Source organism: Saccopteryx leptura, chromosome 3 (genome assembly GCF_036850995.1).
Source record: "Saccopteryx leptura isolate mSacLep1 chromosome 3, mSacLep1_pri_phased_curated, whole genome shotgun sequence".
NCBI classification, from domain to species: domain Eukaryota; kingdom Metazoa; phylum Chordata; class Mammalia; order Chiroptera; family Emballonuridae; genus Saccopteryx; species Saccopteryx leptura.
In genome coordinates, this window is record NC_089505.1 from 91061159 (window position 1) to 91086532 (window position 25374).

The window sequence follows — 25374 nt, forward strand, 5'->3', positions numbered from 1 at the left end:
GAGGTTGTAGCCTCCGAGTCGGGGAGCAAGAGGCGGCGGGCAGACCCCCAGCGAGAGCAAACCGAGACCGCGGGGTCACCGTCCAGCCCCGCCCAGCCCCGCCCGGCCCGGCCCGCGCGGTCGGCCCCTGTTTCCCGGCCGGCCTCCAGAGGCGGTCGCACAAGATGGCGTCCCCGGTAGCCCCAGGGAGGCGAGCGCCTCTTGGCCTCGAGCTCTAACGCCAGGCAGGGGTCCAGAGACACGATTCGCCCAGGGGACAGGAAGCCCGAGCGGTGCTACCGCGCCTCCTGTGGTGCTAAGCCCGCTCGCTGCTGCCCCGGGGCCCTGCTGCCTCCCCAGCTCTGTCCCCGGGCGGAACCGCAGGAAGGTCAGGGGCGGCTGCTCCGCCCGGTTCCCTCCTCGTCTCACGGCAGTCGCTGGTCTGTGCGTGGCTTACTGTGAACCCTGACTTCAGCCACGTGCATCTCCATGGCGGCCACGCAGGTCCCGGGGGAGAGGATTAACATCCAGGCGGGAGAAACGACCAAAGCCGGGGACCTGCTGGGGAACGACGGTCTGGAGTGGGACAGGCCCCTCCCGCGCTCCTGGAGGCAGAAGTGCGCCTCCTATGTGCTTGCCCTGCGGCCCTGGAGTTTCAGTGCCTCACTCACGCCGGTGGCCCTGGGCAGTGCCCTGGCCTATAGATCCCAGGGCGTCCTGGATCCCAGGCTCCTGGTGGGTTGTGCCGTGGCGGTCCTGGCTGTGCACGGCGCTGGCAATTTGGTCAACACTTACTATGATTTTTCTAAGGGCATTGACCACAAAAAGAGTGATGACAGGACCCTAGTGGACCGGATCTTGGAGCCCCACGATGTTGTCTGGTTTGGAGTCTTACTGTACACTTTGGGCTGTGTCTGTGCCGCTTGCCTCTACTACCTGTCCCCTCTGAAACTGGAGCACTTGGCTCTCATCTACTTTGGAGGCCTGTCTGGCTCCTTTCTCTACACAGGAGGTAAGAACTGGCCTGATTCCTGTGCTGGAAGTGTTAGTTGCATGTACTAGAAACTGCTGCTTTGTGTAGGAATTAGGGCTAAAGCAGTGGTGTCAAAAGTTCCTTTCTCAGGCCACTTACGTGAAATCTATAGTGTGTGGGTCATGTGGATTATTTTTAAAACAGTAGTGGGTTGAAAAGATCCTGGCTGGGCTTATGGATATCAAAATATTTTGCATTTAGTTTCTTTTTGTTGGTCATATCACAGTTTCAGATTTTAGAGGAATTAACTATGAAGAGCTCAAAATTATACAGCTAATTACTTACAGCTGTTTTGCTAGGTGACTCAGTGTAGCAGGCTGATTAAGGTAGTGATGGCCAGGTGGCTAAACCTTCTTTATTGAGCACGTAAGTGCCAACACTGTTCTCTGTAAACAATAGCAGTCACAGATCCCTGCTCTTGTCAAAGTTATTTTATATGTGCTGAGGAGAGACAGAAAGTAAAAATCGTAAATTATAGTTAGGTTGACCAATGTCTTAGTTTGCTCAGGACTGGGAGGGTTCCCAGGACATGGGACTTTTGGGTGCTGATACCAGGAAAGTTACCTGTAAGTTAGGGTGAGTTGGTATCCTGACTATAGTATATGAAAAGACAGTTAGTTGTATAGTAAGTAGAGCAAGGAAGGAGGACACAGTGGACTATTTTAAGTAGTTTGATTAGGGAAGGCCTCATCAAAAGGTGGTGTGTGAGTAAAGATTGAGGGAGATGAGAGGGGAGGGAGTTGGCCAAGCACATACTTCATGGAAGAGTGTCCCAAATCTTGGAACAGCAATTGCCAAAGGCCTTAAGGCAGGAGTGTCCCTGAAAAGTTTGAGGAACAGCGTGAAGTCCAGGGTGTGAATGAGGGAGAAAGTGAAAGCAGGTAAATTTAGTGAAACATATTTGGGGAGGTCAGGGAGGCGCAAAGATTATTTATGTAGACCTTCATGTTTTAAAAGAATCACTCTGCCTGAGCTGTGGTGGTGCAATGGTTAGAGTGTCAACCTAGAATGCTGAGGACCTAGGTTTGCAAACCCCAAGGTGTCTGGCTTGAACACAGAATCATCAACATGATGCCAAGGTTGCTGGCTGGAGCAAGAGGTCACTGGCTCAGCTTTGATCCCCTGGTCAGGCACGAATGAGAAGCAATGAATGAACAACTAAAGTGACACAACTACGAGTTGATGCTTCTCATCTCTCTCCCTTCCTCTCTGTCTCTCCCTCTCAAAAACAATAAAGAAAGAAAGAATCACTCTGGCTAAGGTCTTGATAATGAATAATGGAGAAAGGAGAAGGGGGAAAGGGTAGAAGCAGGGAGTTGGAAGAGGAGGGAGCTTTTGATTACTAGGCAAGAAATGTTTGGGGGCATGGATCAGGGTAATAGTTGTGGAGAGGGAAGAAGTCAGGTTTTAAATATATTTTAAAGGTAGGCATGGTTTGCTGATACATGGGATGTAAGGCAGGATAGGAACAATAGAATTAAGCATAACTCAGAATTTTGGCCTGAGCAACTTGAATACTGGAGTTGATGTCAAGTGAGATAGAGAAGGTTAAAGATAGGTTTTTGGGGACATGATTGACTTTGAGCATCTTAATATATGAGATGTCCAAGTAGAAATGTCAAATGGATAGTTGGATATAAGAGTCTGAGTTCGGGGGAGAGGTCTGAGCTGGAGATGTAGATATTTGGGGACCATTGTCATGTAGATAAAGGTGTATGACTGGCTGAGAACACCAGAGAAGGGAGTGTTGATGGAGATGTGAGGAGGACCAGGACAACCCTGGGGCACTCTTGACGTTAAGAGAAAAGAAGGAACAGGTAAAAGGAACTGTGATGGAGCATCTGGAGGAGAGAAGACCAAGAGACTGGTGTCCTGGCAGCTAGTTATAGAAAGTTCAATAAAGGAAATCAGTGGATGCTGTAACAGAATGTATAAGGTGGTGGGAGAGGGAAGAGGCCCTCTCTGTGAAGGTGACACTTGAACTAAGACTTAGAGGATAAGGAGCTAGCCACGGGGGAGACTTTGGGTCTGATTCAGGTGCCGAATGCTTCAAGACTGAAGGAACAGCAAATGCAAATACACTGGAGTGGGAGAGAGCTTGGCATCTTCTAGGACAGGGGTCCCCAAACTTTTTACACAGGGAGCCAGTTCACTGTCCCTCAGACCGTTAGAGGGCCAGACTATAAAAAAAAACTATGAACAAATCCCTATGCACACTGCACATATCTTATTTTAAAGTAAAAAAAAAACAAAACAGGAACAAATACAATATTTAAAATAAAGAACAAGTAAATTTAAATCAACAAACTGACCAGTATTTCAATGAGAACTATGCTCCTCTCACTGACCACCAATGAAAGAGGTGCCCCTTCCAGAAGTGCATGGGGGGCTGGATAAACGGCCTCAGGGGGCCGCATGAGGCCCGCGGGGCCGTAGTTTGGGGACCCCTGTTCTAGGACCTACGGAAAGTCCCATCAGTTTGGGAGGGAGGGAGAATGGAGATGCAGTTGGAGAGATAGGCGGGACTAGATCATGCTGGTCCTCTAGGGCCTCGGTCTCCAGTGCTCCTTCCTCCTCATTCCTCATTCCTGACCTGCAGGCTTAATCCTTGGACCTCTTTCCTCTGTCTCCATTTCCTCCTTTCGTGAGTTTAGCCAGCCTCGTGGCTTCAGATGCTATCTGTTAAGCTGGTGACTCTCACACTTATGCCTCTGGCCCAGATCTCGGCACTAAACTTATTCCGCTCTTTTTCAGTAACTTCCCTTAGAGGTCTCCAGGTACCTCCAGCTAACCATGTCTGAGATCAAATTCCTGATCTTCTCCCCAGAGAAGCCTGCTGTCCCTCAGCTTCCCCCCATCTCACTCGATGGCAGCTTCATTCTTTTAGTTCTTCAGGCTAAAAATCACAGGTGTCATCCTGACTTTTCTTCCTCACATCTTGCATCCAGTTCATCACAAATCCTCTCGACTCTACTTTCGAAATGCATTTGGGACCCGACCATTGCTCACCGCCTTCCACCACTGCCACCCTTATCTCCCTCGAGCGTTGTGGCATGTTCGTTCCTGTTCTCTGTGCACCCATCCTTGTCCCTGCCTGGGTGCTCCCGAGTCTGCAGGCAGAATAATCCTGTTCAAACAGAAGGCAAGTGTGTTCGTCCTCTGCCCAAAATTCTCCAGCGGCTCCCATCTTGTTCAAAGTAAGGGCCAAGGTCTTTGCATGGACCCCAGAGCCATTATCTGCCCATGCACCCCAGTCCCCCCAACTCTGATCTGCCCTCTTTCCTCCTCATGTGCCCCAGCACACGGCCTTCTTGCATGAGATCTGGGCCAGAGGTATGAATTTCACCAGCTTAAGAGATAGCATCTGAAGCCACGAGACTGACTAAAATCACGGAAGGAGGAAATGGAGACAGGACAGAGGTCCGAGGGTTAAGCCCTCAGGGGTGCTCTTGCCTCACAGATCCTGTGAAGAGTCCGCTCTGGGTTTGGAGTCCTCTTCCCCCTTCTGTCTGTATGATTCCCTTTCTGACCTTCGCCATCCCGTTGTCAGCTGTGTAGTGAGGCCTTGCTTTCTAGCCTATTTAAAATGACAAAACAAAGCTTTTTGCAGCAGCTGAGAAAATAAAAATTACACACAAACACACACACACACACATGCTGTGCCCCATGCCCCCCCAAACCTTCCATGTTGCTTCTCTGCTTTTTCATCCTAGCACATACTACCCGTCAACATAAGTAAGAACACACTTTGTTAGTCATCTTCCCCCTTAGACTGTAAGCTCCCCGGGATTAGGGATCTTAGTCTCTTTGTTCTCTGCTGGGTCCCCGGTGCCCAGAACTGTGCCTGGCATGCAGTCAGTACTTAATATCCATTGAATGGACAAATGGGGAGATAATAAAATGTAATGAGCAGAGTAACGGCATAATCTGATTTTATAGTTTTTTTTAATATTGTCAATTATATAGCCATAAAAGTCATACTGTGAAATGCACAGCTCCTAAGTGTACCAGTGTAGTGAATTTTGACAGACACACACAGCTGTATAACCCATAGCCCATCGATACAGGACATTTCCGTCACCCTAAAAGCTTCCCGTGCTTCCCCCCCCGTCACCCCCCACTCTCCCACCCCTGTCTGGAGGCAGCCAGTGTTCTGACTTCTTTCATGGAGATTGGTTTTGCTGCCTGGTCTAGACTGTCACATAGGTGGATCCTTCAGTGTGAATTCCTGTGCCTGGCTGCTTTTGCTCAGCATGAGGGTTTTGAGACTCGACATGTTGCGGTGCTCATGAGCGGTTCCTTTGTATTGCTGAGTAGTATCCGTCCTGTGAACACAGCGCACTGCCTTTATCCATTTTCCTGGTTGTCAGCGTTTGGCTTGCTTCCATAGTCTGGCTGTTCTGACTGAACATCCGTGCTCAAGTCTTTCTGTGGGTATTTGTTTTCACTTCTCTTGGGTCAGTGCCTAGGAATGGAATTGTTGAGTAATAGGGTCAGTGCTGTTTGAGTTTATGAGAAGCTGCCAAAGTGTTTCCCAAAATGATTGTACTGCGCTTTCCCACCAGCACTGTGTGAGAGTTCCGGTTGCTCCATATTCTGGTCAACATTCTGATTAATGTTTTAACAAATTCATTTCTGCTCCATGCAGAGAGCTGGTCCAGTATTTCGCTGTGCTGGTGCATTTGGAAAATGGTGTTAGGGAGCATGGAGGCGCCTTAAAGGAAACTGCCAGGTGTGCCACGTGTCGGGCACTCAGGACACAGGGCTGTCTCCTGAGGGCTCTAGCACTCTCTTGCGTCAGATAGCCTTTAGGAGGTGCCAGACCATTCTCATCCCTAGAGTGGGTTGCGATTGGTTTTTGTGTTGGGGGCTTAAGGTGGGGGCTTATCCTTACCTGACAGCTGGGGGTGTTAGCTTACACTGTGGTGGGAATCATCTTGCAGTATATAAGTGTATCAAGTCAACACATTGTACACCTTAAACTTACACAATGTTGTCTGTTAATTAGATTGCAATAAAGCTGGGGAAAAACAGCAAAAATCAAAGCCCATGACTAGTGTGAGGGTAAACTAGGCTGAATCTTGTTCTGAGGCTGCCATGGCTTTAGGTCCTCTATGGACCATTGTCCCTTATCATTTTAGGCTGGTCAACATGCTGTGGATTGCCAACAGCGTTCTTGTTGCTGGTGCCATGTCTTGGTAGCTTGGCACTGGTTTACTAATTTAGAACCATATACTGTACGTGTGAGTCACGTCTCACCCAGTCTGTGCTGCTTTACCCTGAGAGAGATGCGTTTTCTGACCTCAGTCCCAAATTTCAGGTGCTTGTTACTGTAGCTCTGTGTTGGGTTCGCCTTGGTGCCAAGCATGGGGAAGCAAGTTGTGAGCGAGCCAGACGCAGGCCCTGCCTTCGTCAAACTAGCATTTGTTGGGAAAGACAGAGATTAAGTAATGAGAAGTCTGATAAAGTTGAAAGTCAAAGTCAGGGTGCCAAAAAACATGTTGCAAGGGGACCGAGCGTGACGCAGGGCTGAAGGAGGCCGCTCTGAGGAATGGCCTGTCCAGTCCTGAAGGGTGAGTAGGGGGAGTTAGCCAGGCCGAGGGGAGGGTGGTCCTCACTGCCTGAGGAATGGAAGACGTGCGGGGACAGAGGGCAGGGTAGCGCCGCGGAGAGCCAGGTGGACAGTCTGGCTTTCATCCTAAGACAGCTTGTTGATAAGGGCTTTGGGGTCTAGGATGAGCAGGCAGAGGGGTATCGGGGGAGTAGATTAGTCTTTTGGAAGGATCGCTCTGGTGGCAATGCAGAGATTCGGTTAGCGAAGGGGGGTTGTTACAAGGATGGAAGCCGAGGGAACAATTCAGTGGGTGTTGGCAGCATCCCAGACACAGATGATGGCGACTGGGATTTGGGGACTGAGTGAGGTGGGCTGGGGTGAACCACTGTGTGGGAGAGAACCAGGCAGGTGTCAGGAAGTGGATTAGACAGGATGTGAGGTTGATTAGCAGCAGTACAGGAGACGGGGTTAGGGATGACTTTGTTTGAACTTGATGGGAACCAGAGAGGGGAAACAGCACCGAAACCTCATTGTCTGAGCTGTTTTACTCATTATGCGGCTGAAGGTTTATTTACACGGAGTTCGGGAACCCTGAGATTACCCCGAGATTCCCTAGGGGTCTTCTAAATCACAAGATGCCGCAGGGGATGTAGAGGAAGGAGTTGGGAGAGCAAGAGACGGAGCTGGGTATTCTGTGAGGCCTGGCCCATCTGTGCTACTCACAGAACTGTTCTGCAGGGGCTGGTGAGGTGTGAACAACGGGAAAACTGGACTGCAGGACCTTTTAGGTCCTTCGTGGGCTCTCCCGCTGAACCCTGTGTGTGTGGGAAGCTAGTGCTTTGTGTACAGGGATTTGTTGGGGGACAGGAGGAAGGAAAAATTGGGTATGCTTCTGAAACCTAACCGAGGGCTAAAAGATTAGTATTCTCTGTGCCTTTGCCATTGGAGGGGAAAGGAACTCAGAGACGGGCTGTTCTTGTCTGAGAACTCACTCTTCTCGGCTAGAAGGGGCCGATCTTTGAGTGGTGCACAGTCCCTCGATGTCCAGCCCCGATCTCACAGCAACTCTCCGGGTTTTCTGGCCCTAGGCATTGGATTCAAGTATGTGGCTCTGGGAGACCTCGTCATCCTCATCACTTTTGGTCCTCTGGCCGTGATGTTTGCCTACGCAGTCCAGGTGGGGTCGCTGGCGGTCTTCCCGCTGTTCTACGCCATCCCTCTGGCGCTGAGCACCGAGGCCATTCTCCATTCCAACAACACCAGGGACATGGAATCCGACCGGGAGGCGGGCATCGTCACCCTGGCCATCCTCATCGGCCCCGCCCTCTCCTACGTGCTCTACACGTCTCTGCTCTTCGGGCCCTACTTGCTCTTCAGCATCCTGGCCACACGCTGCAGCATCAGCCTGGCCCTGCCACTGCTCACCATTCCCATGGCCTTCTCCCTCGAGAGGCAGTTCCGAAGCCAGACTTTCAACAAGCTGCCCCAGAGGACCGCCAAACTCAACCTCCTGCTGGGGCTCTTCTACGTGTTTGGCATCATTCTGGCGCCAGCGGGTAGCCTGCCCAAACTCTGAGGGGGCCAGGTGCCCCTCCACCAACACGTCCCCCTATCTGAGAATGTGTCGGAGGCAGAGTGTCTCGGGCAGAAGTTGACTCGACAGGGAGGGGCCTAAGGATGGCTTGTGAACTCCCACCTTTTTTTAATTCTTAGGTTCTGGAAGATAATGTTCTGTTTCATGGGGAATCTTGAAACCACTTTGTTCTCAGGTGAATTGGCTGCTTGGCCCTTGTTTTATTTATACTTTCCACTAGAGGGTGATGTTAGGTCACTTTAAAGTGGACTGAGAGGCCCTGGGACTTGGTGAAGGAGCCACCTGGGCTGGCCTCCAGTCCTGAATGAGCCATAGTAACTTGACTATGCGTCCTGTTTTCTTGGTCTTGAAGGATGTGCTAGTGACAGGTGTCAGGCCCCAGTGACACCAAAAACCCCCGTCTCTCATTCCGAGCACTGGCTTCTGAAACACACGGCCTAAGAACAGCCCTCATTAGCAGCCTGCCGCGGCTCCCCTCCATCCACCTGCCTAAATCGAGACTTGGAAGCTTTTGTCCTTCCTCTCTCCTTTCACTTCTCACAGTTGAAGGAAAGTGTCAGCTCACCTGGCAGCAAGATCCAGCTGGGGACTGGGAAGGAAAAAAAAACAACCACCACCCCAGAAGCAACTGAGAAAATCACTCTGCTTCGGGATTGGTAGGGGGCTGTTTTCCCTCTGTAGAACCTGCTGGAATGATAGGAAGGACCCCCAGCCCTTTCTGTAACTATACTGCTCACAGAAATAAGGGGATATTTTATTGCTTCATATTCATTTTGAAATATCCCCTCATTTTTGCGAGCAGTATACTAGGAGCCCTGAAGTTTTAGAGGCACTGCCCTCCTGGCCAGCTGCTTAAAGCCCACAAGGCTGCCTTGTCCCCACCCCCATCGCCGTTCCCGGTGCTCCCCAACACGCACCCTCCATGCCTACCGGGTTCCCATGTGTGTGGCTCCCATCCTTGGAGCCTGACTCTTTGGGCAGCTGCTCAGCAACCGAGTCAGGAGCAGTTGCCACTTTGCGCAGAGCCCAGGATGAGCAGACCGGGCACAACAGCTCCTCCGTGGAGGAGTAAGCCAGTAGACACGCAGCCCTGACTCTGTTCCGACAAGTGATAGGCCCCGCCAGGGAAGGAGCTGCATCTTCCTCCTTGGAGACACGTGCAGTATTGACCCTGCTTCTCCCAGAGGCGTCAGTCGCCTTGTGCAGACATAGTTTGCACCCAGAATGGGGAAATTCCAATGTCGATCAAAGTTGCTTTTCATTTCATTGCATGTGAAGTATAATTTCTGGGCTAGAATTTCTCGGTGGCATTTGGTCTAAGATTGAAATATACTGAGGCCATCATTATATTTTTCTGTTGTGATGATAGCCATTCTGATAGCTATTCCAGGAGCTTAGTCTTCTGTTCTTAATCTTTAAAACCAGGCTAATGATATGAGCTGGCTCCTTGAGTTGGAGTGAGCTTATTTGGAAAAAAAATATCTGGAAATTGAAAAAGTTCCTCTGAACTTAAAGGTGGTTTGTGTGCAGAGATCCAGAATCCACAAACAGTGGGCAGGGCCCTGCTCTCCTGCCTTTCTTCCCAGCACCATCTTGGTTTTACTCCAGCCTTGTGGGATTTTGGTGCTCACAGGGGTCTTGCCTTCAGAGACAAGCTCCCTGGGCCCCTCCAGGCAGGCCGTGTTCACGTGGGGCTCACCCCTGAGGCTGTAGGGCCAGGACCTTCCTGTGTCCCCAGGCCGGACCCATTGCTGTAAGCTGTCCTGTTGGGGTGTCAGCCTCTGTATTGTGTCCTGGTGCAGATTTTGATTCATATTTTTATATTTAAATGTTTCTAAAAGGCTAAACTTGGTGCCAGGTTTTATATGCAGGTTGCCATAATTTGTATTACATCCCCTGATTCAATGAAGGTTTTCTTTAGACTTGTTAATAAAAAAATATTTATCAGTTTCCAGTCTTTTGGGGTTTTCTTTGTTTGCTTTCCTCCTACTTCTTATTATCTGATTGTGAGCTCTGATTCATAAATCTTAGGAGACCAGCACAGGGACATTGGGACATTTGGTGAGGTTGGGGTACATGATCTTTAGTGATGAATTTAGAACAAAGACAGTAGGGACAGACCACTCAGAGCCAGCGTGGATTTGCCAAGAGACGGCCAGGCCAGATTAACCATGATGCCTCCTATCTTTCCCTACTTCCATGATTCTTTTTCCTTGATAGGGTCACTGCGCTATAGACTGAGATCATGTAGTGGAGAGAGTACATTTGGTTTCAGTTAGGCATTTGACAATCTATCTTTATGAACAAAGCAGAGATATGTGGAATGGGTAACAGTCTAGTTAGATGAGTTTGTGGGAGACTGAACAAGCTGTGGGAGAGAGCTCACTGATCAGCATTCAAGGTCAGCAACAGGCAAGGAAGCCGTGAGGAGCAAGAGGGCACTTGCCCTCTGCCCTCTGCCCTCTGCCCAGCTGTTACTGACTGAAATTAGGCAGCCCAAATTGCAGGTTTTGTACATCTTGGAGGAAGAGCTTATAAAATGACAATAAAGGCTACTGGACGTGTCCAAGGAAAAATTTAGCATGAATTAATATGAAGCAATATACATGGGTCCCAAATATCAACTGTATAACTTCCAAAGGGGAAGTTCTCTGGAATGACGACAGTAGAGGGGGGTGGGGGTGATTTTATTTTTTTCTTAAAGATTTTATTGATTGATTTTACATAAAGAGAGAGGAGCAGTGGGGAATGAGAAGTAGTTACTTCAGTCTGACTGTCCATTGGTTGCTTGTTGTACATGCTTGACCGGGCAAGCCCAAGGTTTCAAACCAGCGACCCCAGTGTCCCAGGTCCGAGCTCTATCCACTGCACCACCACAGGCCAGGCAGTTTCTTTTTTCTCGATAGAGAAAATGTGGGTGGTCGATCAAGAGCATGTTGTGGGGGCCCTGGCCAGTTGGTTCAGTGGTAGAGCGTCGGCCCGGCGTGTGGAAGTTCCAGGTTTAATATCTGGCCAGGGCACACAGGAGAAGTGCCCATCTGCTTCTCCACCCTTCCCCATCTAAGGCTTCATTGGAGCAAAGTTGGCCCAGGCGCTGAGGATGGCTCCATGGCCTCCACCTCAGGCACTAGAATGGCTCTGGTTGCAATGGAGCAACAGCCCCAGATGGGCAGAGCATCACCCCCTGGTGGGCATGCCAGGTGGATCCTGGTCGGGCACATGCGGGGTTCTCTCTCTCTGCCTCCCCACTTATCACTTCAGAAACAAACAAACAAAAATAATAATAATAAGCATGTTGTGGGTACAATACACTTGGATTCCAGTAAGGCATTTGACAATATGATCCAAACTGTGGAATGAATGAAAATCCAATTAGAGAAACTTGATTTCCATGTGCACATGCATGTGTTTTCACTGGAAAAAGCTGCAGGAGAGATTTTAATGTCTCTGTATGGGCACCACGTTTTGAAGATGTTATTAACAAACTGGATCTGGTCCAGAAAGCACTAGACAGACTGGTAAAGGCGCTTAAAACCATGTCAGCGTGGAAAGGAGAGACGAGGGCTGTCTTGGGGAAAAGAGATTGGTTTTTTCTTTTTTCTTTTTTGCATGTGACTTCAAAAGTAAGACTAGAGACCAATGAGTGGAAGTGATATGACCCCGAGTTTAAGCTCTTAGGTCAGGAAAAACTTTATAGCCATTAGAGGAATCACAAGTGAGATGTTTGACACGTCCCAGTGGGCGGTGAGCTCCCTGTGACTAGAGGCATTCAAGCGAAAGGATGATTCCTTGTCAGGAACACTGAAGGGAAGAGTTGGACATCAGAGTAGGGGTGTATGAGAAGACCTCTAGGGTCTTCTGATCCTGTGATCTGTTGTTAAGGGATTGTCTCAGACCTACCCCCAGGGGCTGGGAGGGTCGAGTACAGGAGACATGTTGACATTTCCTCTTTGTGGTGTTAGACTGTTCTCCCTCTGTCTGCCTATTTTAACAGGCACAGCAGTGATTGATATTCCTTTTTTTTTTTTAAGGTTATACACACACACATGCGCGTGCGCATACACACACAGTTTATTTCACCCCCAAAAGCCTTTGAAGCGAGGTGGATGACAGCTCCTTTCCTCCGATCCCCCTGCGGACCACTCTGCTGCTAATGGACTGTCAGCTCCTTTCATTACAGGCTCCAGACTGCGCAGGCTGGTGTGACCAGTGCCACTGGCAAGAGCCTGGCACTTGGGTCTCAGCCAGTTGACATTTGTGATTTGCCCTTCTTCAGATTGGGACAGCCCTCCCACTGTGAGTGACTAAGCCAGGATGCCAAACGGCAGTGTAAAGCAAGTTGGGTCCCCTACCTGAAGAGCTGAAGAGGTGAGAGGGGCCGAGTCTGGGCTCTTCAGGAGGGCCTGCGGACAGGTACCTCGGGGGATGGCGAGGGGAGGCTATGATCAGAAGGCACAGACCCTTCCAGGGCCCCTGGCCCACCTCAAGAATGCAGGAGCTCTGGGAGGGTCTTCAGAGAGACAGTGAGGATCTTAACTTTTTTTTTTTTTTGTATTTTTCCGAAGCTGGAAACGGGGAGAGACAGTCAGACAGACTCCCGCATGCGCCCGACCGGGATCCACCCGGCACGCCCACCAGGGGCAACGCTCTGCCCACCAGGGGGCGATGCTCCGCCCCTCTGGGGCGTCGCTCTGCCGCGACCAGAGCTCTAGCGCCTGGGGCAGAGGCCAAGGAGCCATCCCCAGCGCCCGGGCCATCTTTGCTCCAATGGAGCCTTGGCTGCGGGAGGGGAAGAGAGAGACAGAGAGGAAGGAGAGGGGGGTGGAGAAGCAAATGGGCGCTTCTCCTATGTGCCCTGGCCGGGAATCGAACCCGGGTCCCCCGCACGCCAGGCCGACGCTCTACCACTGAGCCAACCGGCCAGGGCCGAGACAGTGAGGATCTTGATCACATGCTCTCCTCTGGGTTTCAGGGGTAAAGGGCAGTTGGTCTGGGGCCTACTGTGATGCTAATACATCCACAGAGGCAGCCCTCTGAGTGGGGTGACTCTCGGCACCCCAAGTCTGAGACCTGACGGTAGATGAGCAGTTGGAGGAAGAGAGGCACCATGAGCCCTGCTGGGTGCTGCCCTCAGCCTTGGCACTGGTTTGCTGCCCTCTGGCATTCAACATGAGGCCCTCTCGGCGGGCCTCTGCCCTCCTTCTCTAGCTCCCCAGGAGGCCGGCTCCGTAGGGACCAGTTTGCCTGTTTATCTAACCTGCCCTGGCTGACTGGCAGGCTGGGCTAAAGTTTCCTGTCAGAGCCTGCCCATCCCTGAATGACAGAGAGTGGCCACTTGCTCACCCACGACGACATGGGAAGGTCTATTCTCAGGTGAAATTCCTACTCCTGTTCCCCCATTTGCCTACCTCTATTTTCTGTTTCTTGTAGTCCTCACCAGGCCACTGAACCAGGAGTGTGGGTGGCTGCTTGCTGAAGATGTGCTGGCCACCTCGGGGAGACTGAAAGAGCCCCCCCACGTTTACAGTGAGCAGCACCAGGAGGTGGTAGTGACGTGTGTTTGGGACATAGAAGACTCCCTCTTTGGGTTCAGTGAGAGGAGGCTGACGCATGTCAACTGTAGAATAAATACGGACAAATATGGTGCATTGAGGTTAGAGATGGGGATGCTGGATGGAGTTAATCAGGAAGGCTTCCAGGAAGAGGTGATGATGAGCAGTGATCAAGGCTTCTAGGAAGTGATGGCCACGAGGGTCATTGTTTTTTTGTTTTCTTTGAAGCTGAGGTCCTGGTGGACAGCTGTCCCCAACTTCCCCAGCTGGAGAAAGTCCCCTGATTTCTCCCGGGGAATGTGGAAGTTTTTCTTAACGAACCTCTCACAGCCAGACCACTGCAGCATTGGGGTGGGTGTGCGAAGGCCCATCACATCACTGGCAAGGTCAGAACCCGAAGAATGAAAAACCCTGACACTGCCTTGCTGGGAAACAAACAGGAGGGATGGCCGGGCATTAAATCAGCCAAGTCTGCCAATACTTAATCAAGATGAATGGCTTCACGAGACGAGGCCCAGGGGAAGTACCATGTTAGGGGGACTGGAAGACTGCCCCGGCTCTGGGCTGCACTGCGGCCAGGGAACGCTAGGCGAAGAGGAGTCCAGGTTCAGGGGAGATGCCGAGGGGGTCAGAGGTCCTTTCTGTTGCCAGCGGTCACTAACTAGGGCCTTTCAGCTGACACTTTCCCTGGCCAAGGACCCTGGCCTACTACTGAGAGGTTGCTCCAGACCAGCTCTGTCCTAGGGCTCAAGATAAACAAGGCATGCCCCTGCCCTTTAAGGGACCACAGTGAGCTGGTGGAGAGATCATATACACATATATTATTCTGAGGTCACCCCAAGTGTCATAGTAGAGGCTCAAAGACTGTGGGAGAATGAGCATGGCAGAGATTAATTTCTCCATGCCCCACTGTTCCAGACCCTGATAAAGTCACTGCTTATAACTAGAGCCCCTGATACCTTGTTCTTCTTACCTCTGATGCTCTCTGGCACCGTCTGTGGGCAGCTGCAAGGCCTGTCCATCATTTGCAATTAATTGAGCAAGTATTATGTGACAAGCGCTCAGCAAGGTATAATGGTGAATAAGACCTGGCCCCCATCCTCGGGAATCGTACAGTCTCAGGGGCAAGGCATGAACTGGCATTCCTCATGCCACTCGTGGAGCTCGTCTGGTGGAACACTCGTGGCATCTGACAGCACTGGGTTTAACTGCAGGCTGCATCACCCGCCCGCTGGATGCGTTCAGCCACGCTATATAACCTCGACGAGCTTCCAACTCCTTCTTTGCAAAGGGGGGAGGATCGTATTTGCCTTGCAGGGTAGTTTTGAGTGTAAGTGGAATATCACGCATAGAGCACCTAGCATGGTGTCTGGTCTGTAGCAGGCACTTCCTCCAGGGAGTCCCCTTTCCCCTCTTACTGACGAGTACGTTAGACTGCAATTGTTTCTGTGTAATCTCAGACTTCCCTAGTAAAGGGCAGAGGACCACAGCTGACACGGTGGTGTTCTTCAGAAGGCCAGCACTGTTCATTCAACGTTTATTGAGGACCTAAGTGCCAGTCTTTGTGTTAAAAACTAATAGAGGACAAACAAGACCAGGTCCCTGCCCTTGTGGAGCTTATAAGGTACTAAGAGAGACAGAAAAGAAAAAGAACTCTTCATCATGAAATTGGGGGGAGGGCGTTCCTTTGGGGATTTCCTGGGGGGCTCTGCCCTGGTACCCACAGAAGGCGTCTATGAGGAAGCCGAGGGATGGCCCACTTGCAGCCATTCTCTCAGGGAGAGCCAGACCTGGTTGTGTGAGATTAGAATCCCAGCGGGGTGACTACGGGAAATGTGCCCCTTTCCCGACCATAGCCCGGTACCCCTGAGGTTCTAGTCTTGGGGACAGAGACTGCCAAGGTGGCTTCCCCTTTGAATGCCCTGTGGCCTGGCCTGAGAGCCTGACCGTTGAGCAGGTGCTAAGGGAGTATTGGATGGAGAGACAGATGTTCTTCCACATGGTTGTGAGTGGCCTGTCATTCAGAGGGGCTTCAAGTGTCTCTAGGTTAAGGGAATTTTAAGGGGATTCGATTCTCCAAATATGCCATGGGGAGAGGTCACATCACCTGGGGCTCCTGTCAAAGTCCAACAAGGGAAGGACATCCAGAGAATGGCTGAAGTCTGTTTTTACCAAGGTGGCCATATTTTTAAAAAATTTGCCATGTGCATGGGTGTGCATATGTGTGTGTTTCCTCGTGTACATGTGGGGACACCTGCCACCCTGCCCCCACCCACCCCATCACCAGCAGGGCAGTTATTCTAGGTATCAGGAAGAGCTGAAAATTAATGAAACCCGATGAAATGAGCGACACCTTGTAAAACAATCTCAATGACTAGATAACCGATCTCCATGCAATTCCAGGGAGGATTAAAGGAAACCGCAGGGACTGTGAGCAAATGATAGCCCAGGGCCGCTCGGGCAGAGGCAGGGAGATGGAGCGGTTCATTATCCTGGCAGCTCAGAGCCGGAGCTGGGCACAGGGGCGGGCTGGCTGCCCGGTGAAGAGCCATTCCTCTTCCAAGAAGGGACACAGAGGGGACGGGGAAGAGCGAAGAAAACCGAATTTGTCAAGTGGGGCCGGGTGCTGTGTAATCTGTGCCCCATGCCGTCAGGTACCGCAGCTAATCTTGCTCTGCCTGAGAGTCGGGGAAGACCTGCTTCTCTAGCAGGGTCCCTGTTCCCCGGGGAGAAGCCAGGCCCTGCCCCGGAGACCCCACTGCCTGCCTTGGGTGATCCTCGACACTCGTTTTCTAGTCCCTCTCAGTGGATCAGGTGATGTGTCCCCTGAGTGGCGGTTCTTGGAGGTGGCCGGGATGCTTTGAGGAAGGCGAGTGTCCCTCGTTCACTCACTCCCTGGGATCTGTCCTAGGAGAAGCTGCAGGAGCAATGAGGGTGACCGCGGCCCACGCACACGGCCCAACCTCAACCTCAACCTCAACGGCCGTGAGAGTCTCTGTCCTCTGGGTCTGGTGCACCTGGGACTCACCATGCCCTTCACGTGTCTCTCCGCCCGGCCTCCCCACGCCTGGAGAGCCGTGTTGTCGGGTTGTTTCACAGGCTGTGTGGTTATGTGACTTGCTCAAGGTCACGTGGCCGCGGAATGGCAGCACCTAGACACAAGTCATCTCTTCTCTGGCTCTAAATGCAGCACTCATTTGGTTAAAAATCTTTTCCATTTTTCAACACTTCACTTTTCTTTAGAGAGGGGGAAAAAGCATGATGGGTTTATATTTTTTTATAAATCTCATTTCAATTTAAATCTCTTTTAAAATGTTGAAAGACCCACAGCTGCCTCTCTTGTCCAAGTCTTCCTCTCTCATTCTTTTTCCTGCCTCTCCTCTTATTTCCCTCCCTAACCCTTCTCTCGGCTCCCCCTGAACTCCCCCTGCACAAGGGGCCCTCCCCCCCTCAGCTCCCCCTGCGCACGGGCCCTCCCCCCCTCAGCTCCCCCTGCGCAGGGCCCTCCCCCCCTCAGCTCCCCCTGCGCAGGGCCCTCCCCCCCCTCAGCTCCCCCTGCACAAGGGGCCCTCCCCCCCTCAGCTCCCCCTGCGCAGGGCCCTCCCCCCCTCAGCTCCCCCTGCGCACGGGCCCTCCCCCCCTCAGCTCCCCCTGCACAAGGGGCCCTCCCCCCCTCAGCTCCCCCTGCGCAGGGCCCTCCCCCCCTCAGCTCCCCCTGCACAAGGGGCCCTCCCCCCCTCAGCTCCCCCTGTGCAGGGCCCTCCCCCCCTCAGCTCCCCCTGCGCAGGGCCCTCCCCCCCTCAGCTCCCCCTGCACAAGGGGCCCTCCCCCCCTCAGCTCCCCCTGCGCAGGGCCCTCCCCCCCTCAGCTCCCCCTGCGCACGGGCCCTCCCCCCCTCAGCTCCCCCTGCGCACGGCCCTCCCCCCCTCAGCTCCCCCTGCACAAGGGGCCCTCTCCCCCTCAGCTCCCCTTGTGCACGGGGGCTTCTCATATTGGTTGCCCTGGGTGTTGGAGGAGAGATAGAAGAGGTAGGGCCTCAAGAAAGAGAGAGTCTCGGGTTCCCGCTGTTGAGAAGGGGGTGGACAATTCTGTTTGCTCTGGGCAGTCTGACCCAGGAGGTTGTGTCGGCCATCCCTCCAATCTAGAGCAGAAGCGTGGCTCCTATAAATTTGGTAGACATTGACTTAAGGCATGAGCACCCTCCAACAGAATCACCTGCAGAGACCACAGTCCCGGGTCACACACCCTCCTTCCCAGTTCTGCTGTCTGACCTGAACTAGGCTCGTGTGTGTGTGTGTGTGTGTGTGTGTGTGTGTGTGTGTGTGTGTTTTCACCTTTGAGACTGCAATTCCATGATGGAGTTGGGATAGTTCTCATCTTATAGGTGAGGAAACAGGCTCATGCAGCAAGATTAAACACCTTGCTCTCAATGTCTGCAACAGGTACAGCTAGCTGCCCAAGGTTGCAGAGCCAGAGCCATGCTGGGATTAGAAGCCAGGCCCCTTGCCTCCTAGCCCAGTGAGTGCTCTTTGCACCCTGCTCTGTGGTGTGGGTCAGCATCCTGACCTGGGTCCCAGCCTCGAGAAGGGAGGGCCGGGCCAGGAGGCTTTGTGGTTTCCAGGTTCCTCTGGGGACCCAGCTCACGCCAGAGATAAAAAGCCAGCAGAGAGGACGGCCTGATCCTGCGGAGAACCGCAATGGCTCTCCAGGTAAGGAGAAAGCAAACAAGCCAGGAGCCGCTGATTGGGAGATAATCTCCCTGAGAAATGATAGAGCGCCAGTTGCTTACGCAGCTGCAGGGCTGCAGCTGGGCCCAGTGCTGACGTGCGATCCGCCCCCAGATCCGCACTGTCGCTGGCTTGTTGGAAAAACAGATGTTATTGTCCTCGGTTCCCATCCCTTTGTCTCTAATAGGCACTTAAGCACAGGACGAGGATTAGAGAAACTGAGACGTGTGTCTATTTCAGGCTCTTTCTGGAAGCCTGTACTTCTTCTGTGGGACTTTGGGTTTGGGAAAGAATGGGTGCAGGGACAGACCTCTTCCACCTGGGTGTCCTGGGCCAGCCTTGGGGAGGAGCCGCCCTGTTGGCCCCTGGCCCAGGCCACTGGGTGCTGAGACTAGTTCTGGGAGGAGTACCTTTGTTCTCTCCTAGGTTCATCGCCTGGGGACCCTATGCTGATGTTAGAGGAAGGGATGACGGGGACCTTGGGCCCTCTGCCTTGACTTTCAGAATGTGGAAGTTTGGATGAGGTCAAGGGCTGATGAAATCAAGGTGTTGAATTTCCTTTTCGTTTGGGATTCATTCATTCACTCATTCACTCATTCATGCATTCATTCAACAATCTGCTGCTGAGCACATCCTTAAAGGCTTAGCCGTACACCTGTGACAGCAGCATGCTTGTTTGCAGGTGAAAACTTTTCATGGGAAGAACAGTCAATGTCGTACATCGGGGTCACGGTGGCTATGATTTAATGGGAGCTCACAGGCACTCGTGCACCTAAATAACTGTAGCAACCTGCCCAGGCGCCTCAGATTCAGCCACCATCCAGTCCTTTGAATGAAGGCAGTATATTTCCCAAAGGTTCTTGCTAATATACAGGTGCGTAATTGGGGAGGGTTCGTGAAGGGGGAAAATATCTGCCCGCCAACATGGAGAACAGAGGATGGGGCCCAAAATGAATGCTACGCAAGAAGGGGAAGTTCTGATGTCACACAGATGAGAACTCTTTAGCCAATGGGCTGCTGCCCTGGGAGGAGGGCCCGGGGGGGGGGGGCTGTATGAGAGAATTAGGTAGTTTAGGGGGAGCAGTTCTGAGAAGGACCTGGTTCCACGCATCACTGTTTGCCCTCTTCTGCTTTGAGATTGGCAGCGTAAGACTACAGAACTATCCCAACTTCTCTGCCCCTGCCTGGAGTATGTGTGTGTGTGTGTGTGTGTGTGTGTGTGTGTGTGTGTGTGTGTGTGTGTGTGTGTGTGTGTTATGTGTGTATGTGTGTGTGTGTGTGTGAACTTAGTATGCTCTGCTGACCCTCAAACCCCAGAAGCTCAGAGATGGGGCCACTTCTGGCTGCACAGGTGCCTCCTCCACATCTCAGTGGGGTAGCTGGGGCTGAGATGGGGTGGAGACAGAAGCCCCAGCAGCTCCTCCAGCTCCCATGCCCCTGCTGCCTTGCCTTCTCCACACCCTGCTTTATGCCTGTCTCCTCCCCCAGCTGGGGTGGAGGGGCTGATCGCAGGTGAGCCCAGGCCCCAGCCAGTGGCTTCACAGGCAGCTTTGATGAAAGAAGAGGGGACCTAATCATGGAGTGGGGGTGGAAGGACCCTGTTCTGTTATCCCCCCTTTACCTGATGGGCATTAGAGAGCTAATTAATTGGGGAGGTGCGCACCAGGCAGAGATGCCCTCTGTCACCTCTCCCTACTTAATATTCAGAACCAGTTTCACCTCCCTGTAGCAGAACTTCTAAAAAAAAGTCACATCGTTACTTTAGAATTCACCTGAAGTGGTTTCCATAAAGATGATTATTATCATCTAGTGATGAGCCTAGGTGAGCTCGGGCTCAACACCAGAGCTGAGGGAGGGCTTGCGCCCTGCCCTTGTGGCCCACCCACCTTCGTTCTGCTCCAGGAAGCTCTAAGGCAAGTCTGCCCAGGGTTTCCGAATGCCCGTCTGCCCTTCCCTCCTCACTGGCAGAGCTCCTGACTGCCCACCAGAACTCATACACCACCCCTCAGCTTGCCCCACACTCCCATGAGGAGGGATTGGGGGAAGAACAGCATCCACGAGAAAATGTAAGGAAGCGGGCGGGAGCCCCCAAAAGCTCGCTTGCCAGGTTCTTTCTTCCCTCCCCTCACTCTGCGGTCCCCTGGCCCCCGCTACCCCTGTGCAAATGCTCAGACCTGGTGTGGCCAAAGAGGTGCTTGCTCTCTGGAGCAAGGGCTCTGCCCGAAGGACGACACTTGAGGACTTGGGATGGAGAGGAGACCTGAGATGTTGGAAGGCTATCTCCTTGCCCCCAAACAGGGGCTCCTGATCCGATAGCCCTGAAGGCAGTGACAGTACCTTAGTCACCTCACCTCCCAGGGCTGGGACCTGGGCAGGGCAGATGCGCCCCCTGAGAGCATGTTGCCTACAAATACGTAAGGTGGGGCAAAAGTAGGTTTACAGTTGTGAGTACCTGAAACATAGAGTTTATTTATCCTTATATCATTTTTGTGTTATTTTTCATACAATCAACTGGAAACCTACTTTTGCTTCACCTTGTACAGCCTTGCAAAACTAACCTATGGTGTCAGAAGTCAGGAGATTGGTTGCCCTTTGCTAGCAGGGGTTAGATGGGGCGTTTTCATAACACAGGTTAAACGGGTGCATTCACTTTAACCAGATATACTTACAACTCTGCACCCTTCTGAGTGTGCATTACACCCCAATGAAACGTTTACCCCAAAAGCCCTTTGTCAAGTAGAGAGTGTAGTATTTCCATAGTCATATCACTGAAATGCAATTATCGTCCTAGCTGGATGTCTTGGTTGATTAGAGCATCATCCTGAAGGGCAGAGGTTGCTGGTTCAATCCCCGATCGGGGCACATACAGGAACAGATCAATGTTCCTGTCTCTCTCTGTCTGTCTGTCTGTCTCTCTCTCCCCACCCTTCTCTCTAAAATCAATAAAATTTAAAAAAATAAAACTATAAGAAATGCAATTGTCTGTTGGGGAAGGACAGCACAGGTAGTAGAAAGTAGTGGATGGTCCACATTGTTCTCAGCTTGGAATGAGGGAATTACACACAGCACACACTGTTTGCAGAAGATTCGCCACTGTAAGTGTACATGCTCTTGTTAATATTAAAATTGATTGGCAATTTCTGAATCTGTACTCAGTCTCGGGGGTGAGACGGTCTCGAAGCGTTCCACGTGGCAGGGGAGTGAGATTGAGGGCGGTTTAAGAATTTGACACAGGTCCTCTCCTCCCTCCGCCTCCTGTCCCTTCGCTCAGTGTGGGACACGGTCACTGCTCAGGTTGCTGGAATGCACAGTTCCGTCCTGCTTTGAATGGTAACAGAGTCAGGTTTTGAATGAGAGCCCCTTCTTGGTATGAATGATCGGAAAGAAACTGCCCACTGGAGGAGGGCCCAAAAGCCTGGTCCTGGGTTGGTGACTGTGGTACCTTGTTCGCAACGAACCCCCTTCTGCATGGCACACCCCTTTCCCAGAAGCCTTCACTGCACTTGTCTCACCAGGAGACAGAGCCTTTCTTGACCCCTTGAACCTGGGTCAGCCTTTGAGTTACTTTGACAAATAGCTCATGGCAGAAGCGATGCTGTGTGACTTCCCAGCCTGGGCCTCCACAGGCCTGCAGCTACAGCTCCCTCCACTTGAGCCCACCCTGAGACTGCGGCTGCAGGCGTCAGGTTCAGCCCACGAAAGTGTAGGAAGCCACAGGAAGCAGAGATGAGCCACCCTGCGGAGGTCCCCAGCCATCCACCTGACAGCCAGCCCCAACCACCAGACATGTGCGTGAGACCACTGGTCATCCCAGCCACCAGCTCTCTGTACACGAGGCCCAAGTTGTCCACCCACAGAATCGTGAGCAGATAAACAGTTGTCCTAAGCCATTAAGCTTCGGGTCTTGTCACAAAGTCATTCATAACTGACACAGTGACTAAGGCCCTTGCCCAAGCACCCATTGGCCGATGCTAGCATCCTGGCGGCCAGGACTGTGCTTTCAATTGCTCTGCCCATTCTTCCAACTTTCTGCCCAAGATTAGTTTCTTTGATCATCCCCACCAGGTTCCAGGGCTGACATAGCTGTGCCCATTGCTCTTTATTAGTTTAATATATGTTGAAGCCTCCAAATAGATGCTGGGGCCCAGGTGGAGCAGATGAAATGTGACTAAGTTCTGTGGGGGGATGATTGATAATGAGTAGGGACTGGAAAATCAATTGTGTTAATTCCTGGTCTGTCATTGGGACCAAGAATTAATGAGAAAATCTGTCTAACTTAATGGTATTTACACATTATACAGAGTGTGATAAAATTTTCTGTAGGCGCTGCCTGGCATTCCAATTATATAAGGCCTGTACAACTGAGGGCCAGGCAGGTGGCAGCTGCTCTGGACCTGGGCTGGGCATGTCAAGACTCACTGGGATCCCCCAAGTACCCCATGAACCCCCGAGTAGGTACTAGGCCCCTGCATGGATCTCGTTGGCACAGCTGATCCCTGCCGAGTGTGGGCCATCCAATTGGCAACGTCTCAGGGATTTGCTGGACGGCACATTTGTGGGCCTGCTTGGAGGCTAACCAGTTCAGAAGCTATGTGGGCCGTGGGAGAATAGCCAGGGGTGGGCTCAGTCTTGTGTGTTGGCTTGAATTGAGAGACACAGATGATCTTGCTGACCCCCAGACCCCTTCCCCCAGGGGAGGTCGGCCCCAGCCCTGCCCTATGCCACACCCACCCAACCCTTGAAAGACACCTTGACAAGCCTCATGGAAACTGATGAAAGAGTCTGCTTCGGAGTCTGAGTATTTGTTTTCCGAAACTCTGTAGGCTAGGACATTTGTCCTGCCTAGAGCTACCCATGGAGGTGGTCCCCAAGAACCCCCAACTTTTGGTAGTCACTGTTTTCTGTGGTCTTCTCCCATACTGAATAGGTGATTGCAGAAATGTGTGTATGTGACTTTTGAGGCCAGTTCATAAAAAATCACGGCAGCTTCTGCCTGCTTCTCTCTTGTATCACTTGCTCTGAGGATGCCACCCCCAGGTGGGGAGGAACTGAGGCTTCCTACCAACAACCAGCACCATGGGAGTGAACCATCTGGGAATTAGGTCCCCCAGCCCCGGTAAAGCCTTCAGATGACCCCCGTTCTGGCCGATATCTTGACTGCAACCTTATGGGACCCAGAGTCTGGAGCTGATGGAAGACACCCCTGTGTGCCTTTTGCACATAATTCAAGTGAAATCCACTTCCCAAATATACCATCCCCTTCCCACCTCAGTGCTTTGAATATGCTGCTTTCTCTGCCTGGAATGCCCTCCTGCTCCTCCCCTTCCTCTTTTTTCGCCTGTAAACTCCTACTCAGCCTTCAAGGTCCAGCTAGATGTGCCCTCTGTGAAGGCCTTCCCAGACTCTCTCGGGAAGTGTTTGTCACCTTCTATGACCTCCAATCCCCTTCCTCCGGCATGCCCTGTTTCTTAACAGATACTGGAGGTTGAGCAACAATGATTGGTTCCATCAGCTCTGTAGTTTCCAACTTGAATTTCATTAATCTACTCTGTCCTCCCTCCCTGTTCACTGGCACCCAGGGGATGCTCAGCCTAAGGGTGTTGAATGAGTAAATGAATGAATGAACCAGCATCAAAGGCAGCCTGGGGGAAGAGGACCCATACGAAGTCTGCAGAGTGGGAAGGAGGGCAGGGTTTGGCCCGGTTGAATGGAAGGGGCTGGAGCTGTTTATTGGTCCCTGTCTGTGAGTTTCAGTTCTGCTCATCCTAACCCCAGTAAAGGGGCTCTTCTCTCCTGCTGCTCCCAGAGCACCCCTGGGTCAGCGGAAGAGGTTTGTGTGTCCTTGTCACGCCCCTTTTGGGACCATGTCCTTTTTACCCACTGTTTCCTGTGGCCAACAGGCAGCCCTCCAGCAGTCAGAGAGATCTGATTTCTAAAACAGGTTTAAAGGTCTTTTCCCAGACACTCTTGAGCTCATCTCTCCTTTCTCTATCTCCAAAGTGCTGAGGCAGGAATTCGGCTCTTGAACGCCCTGAGCAGGGCTGCAGCTTTAGTGCACAGAATGGATTTGTTCTGTGGGGGTTCTTTGGCCTGAAAGGATAGCTTTATGTCCTTTTGTGGTATGGTGTCCCAGCCTGGCCGGTGCTTAGGGGCAGGAGAGCTGCCCTGCTCTTGTTTCTTGTCTTCTGAGAGGAAGGCTGAGGGGGGCTGAGGACAGGGAGGGGTCGCCTGCAGACTCTAGTCCTGATGACCACTCCTGTTTACTGAGTGCCCAGCCAAATCAAGTCCCAAACAGATTAGTCGACTGCGGGAGGTCTCATGGCAGAAAGTGGCAGGGCTGAAATCTGTCCCAGGCTTATCAGGCTTCAGAAGCCCCTGCTCTTGACCATGTGACCACCCTGCCTCAGCCTGGCCCGGCCATTCCATGGGTCATGCAGGCTTCCAGCTCCCAGCCCATCTAGGGGTCTTGTGGGATTTTGGCAGGACTGAGTCAGTGACTGAAGGCAATGACAGCCCGGGACGGAGGTTCCTGAGTCCCTGACACCCATAGACTGCTCCAGCTCCCAGAATCCAATTGGAGATGCCATGGTTTTCTGCTTGTCTGAATTCTGCTGCTGTTGAAGGCAGAGGAGGGTGGTTTTGACATCTCGAGTTGCCGGGCTTATCTTTTGAAACTGCAGTGGGCGAGGAAGCCTATGAACCAAATAAGGCCAAAGAAAGATTAAAGAGGAAAAGGATTGAAATCTACAGGGCTCCACGTGCTCTGCAGAGCCCCTCCTGCACACAGCTCTGCTATCTCTCTATTAGACATTGGGCCAGGAGCCCACTCAGTACCTGCTCCCTGATGTGGACTCCCGCCCCCGCCCCATCATTTTCTTCTCCAAACTGAAAGTCAAGAAAGCCTTGATGTTGTGTTAACAGTCCTGACCCCTGAA

General features: G+C 52.0%; 1 protein-coding gene across 1 annotated transcript; it reads left to right on the plus strand.

Moving 5' to 3' along the window:
* Positions 1-157: 157 nt before the first annotated feature.
* On the plus strand, positions 158-10100 carry UBIAD1 (UbiA prenyltransferase domain containing 1). The gene is made up of 2 exons (XM_066375067.1): positions 158-991; positions 7655-10100. The coding sequence occupies exons 1-2, from the start codon at positions 469-471 to the stop codon at positions 8140-8142; spliced, it is 1011 nt and encodes a 336-aa protein (XP_066231164.1). The 5' UTR covers positions 158-468; the 3' UTR covers positions 8143-10100.
* The last annotated feature ends 15274 nt before the right edge of the window (positions 10101-25374 follow it).

Coding starts and splice junctions, on each gene's coding strand:
- UBIAD1 (XM_066375067.1), top strand. CDS start 469: ATGGCGGCCACGCAGGTCCCGGGGGAGAGGATTAACATCCAGGCGGGA. Junction 992..7,654: donor CTCCTTTCTCTACACAGGAG/GTAAGAACTGGC, acceptor TTCTGGCCCTAG/GCATTGGATTCAAGTATGTG.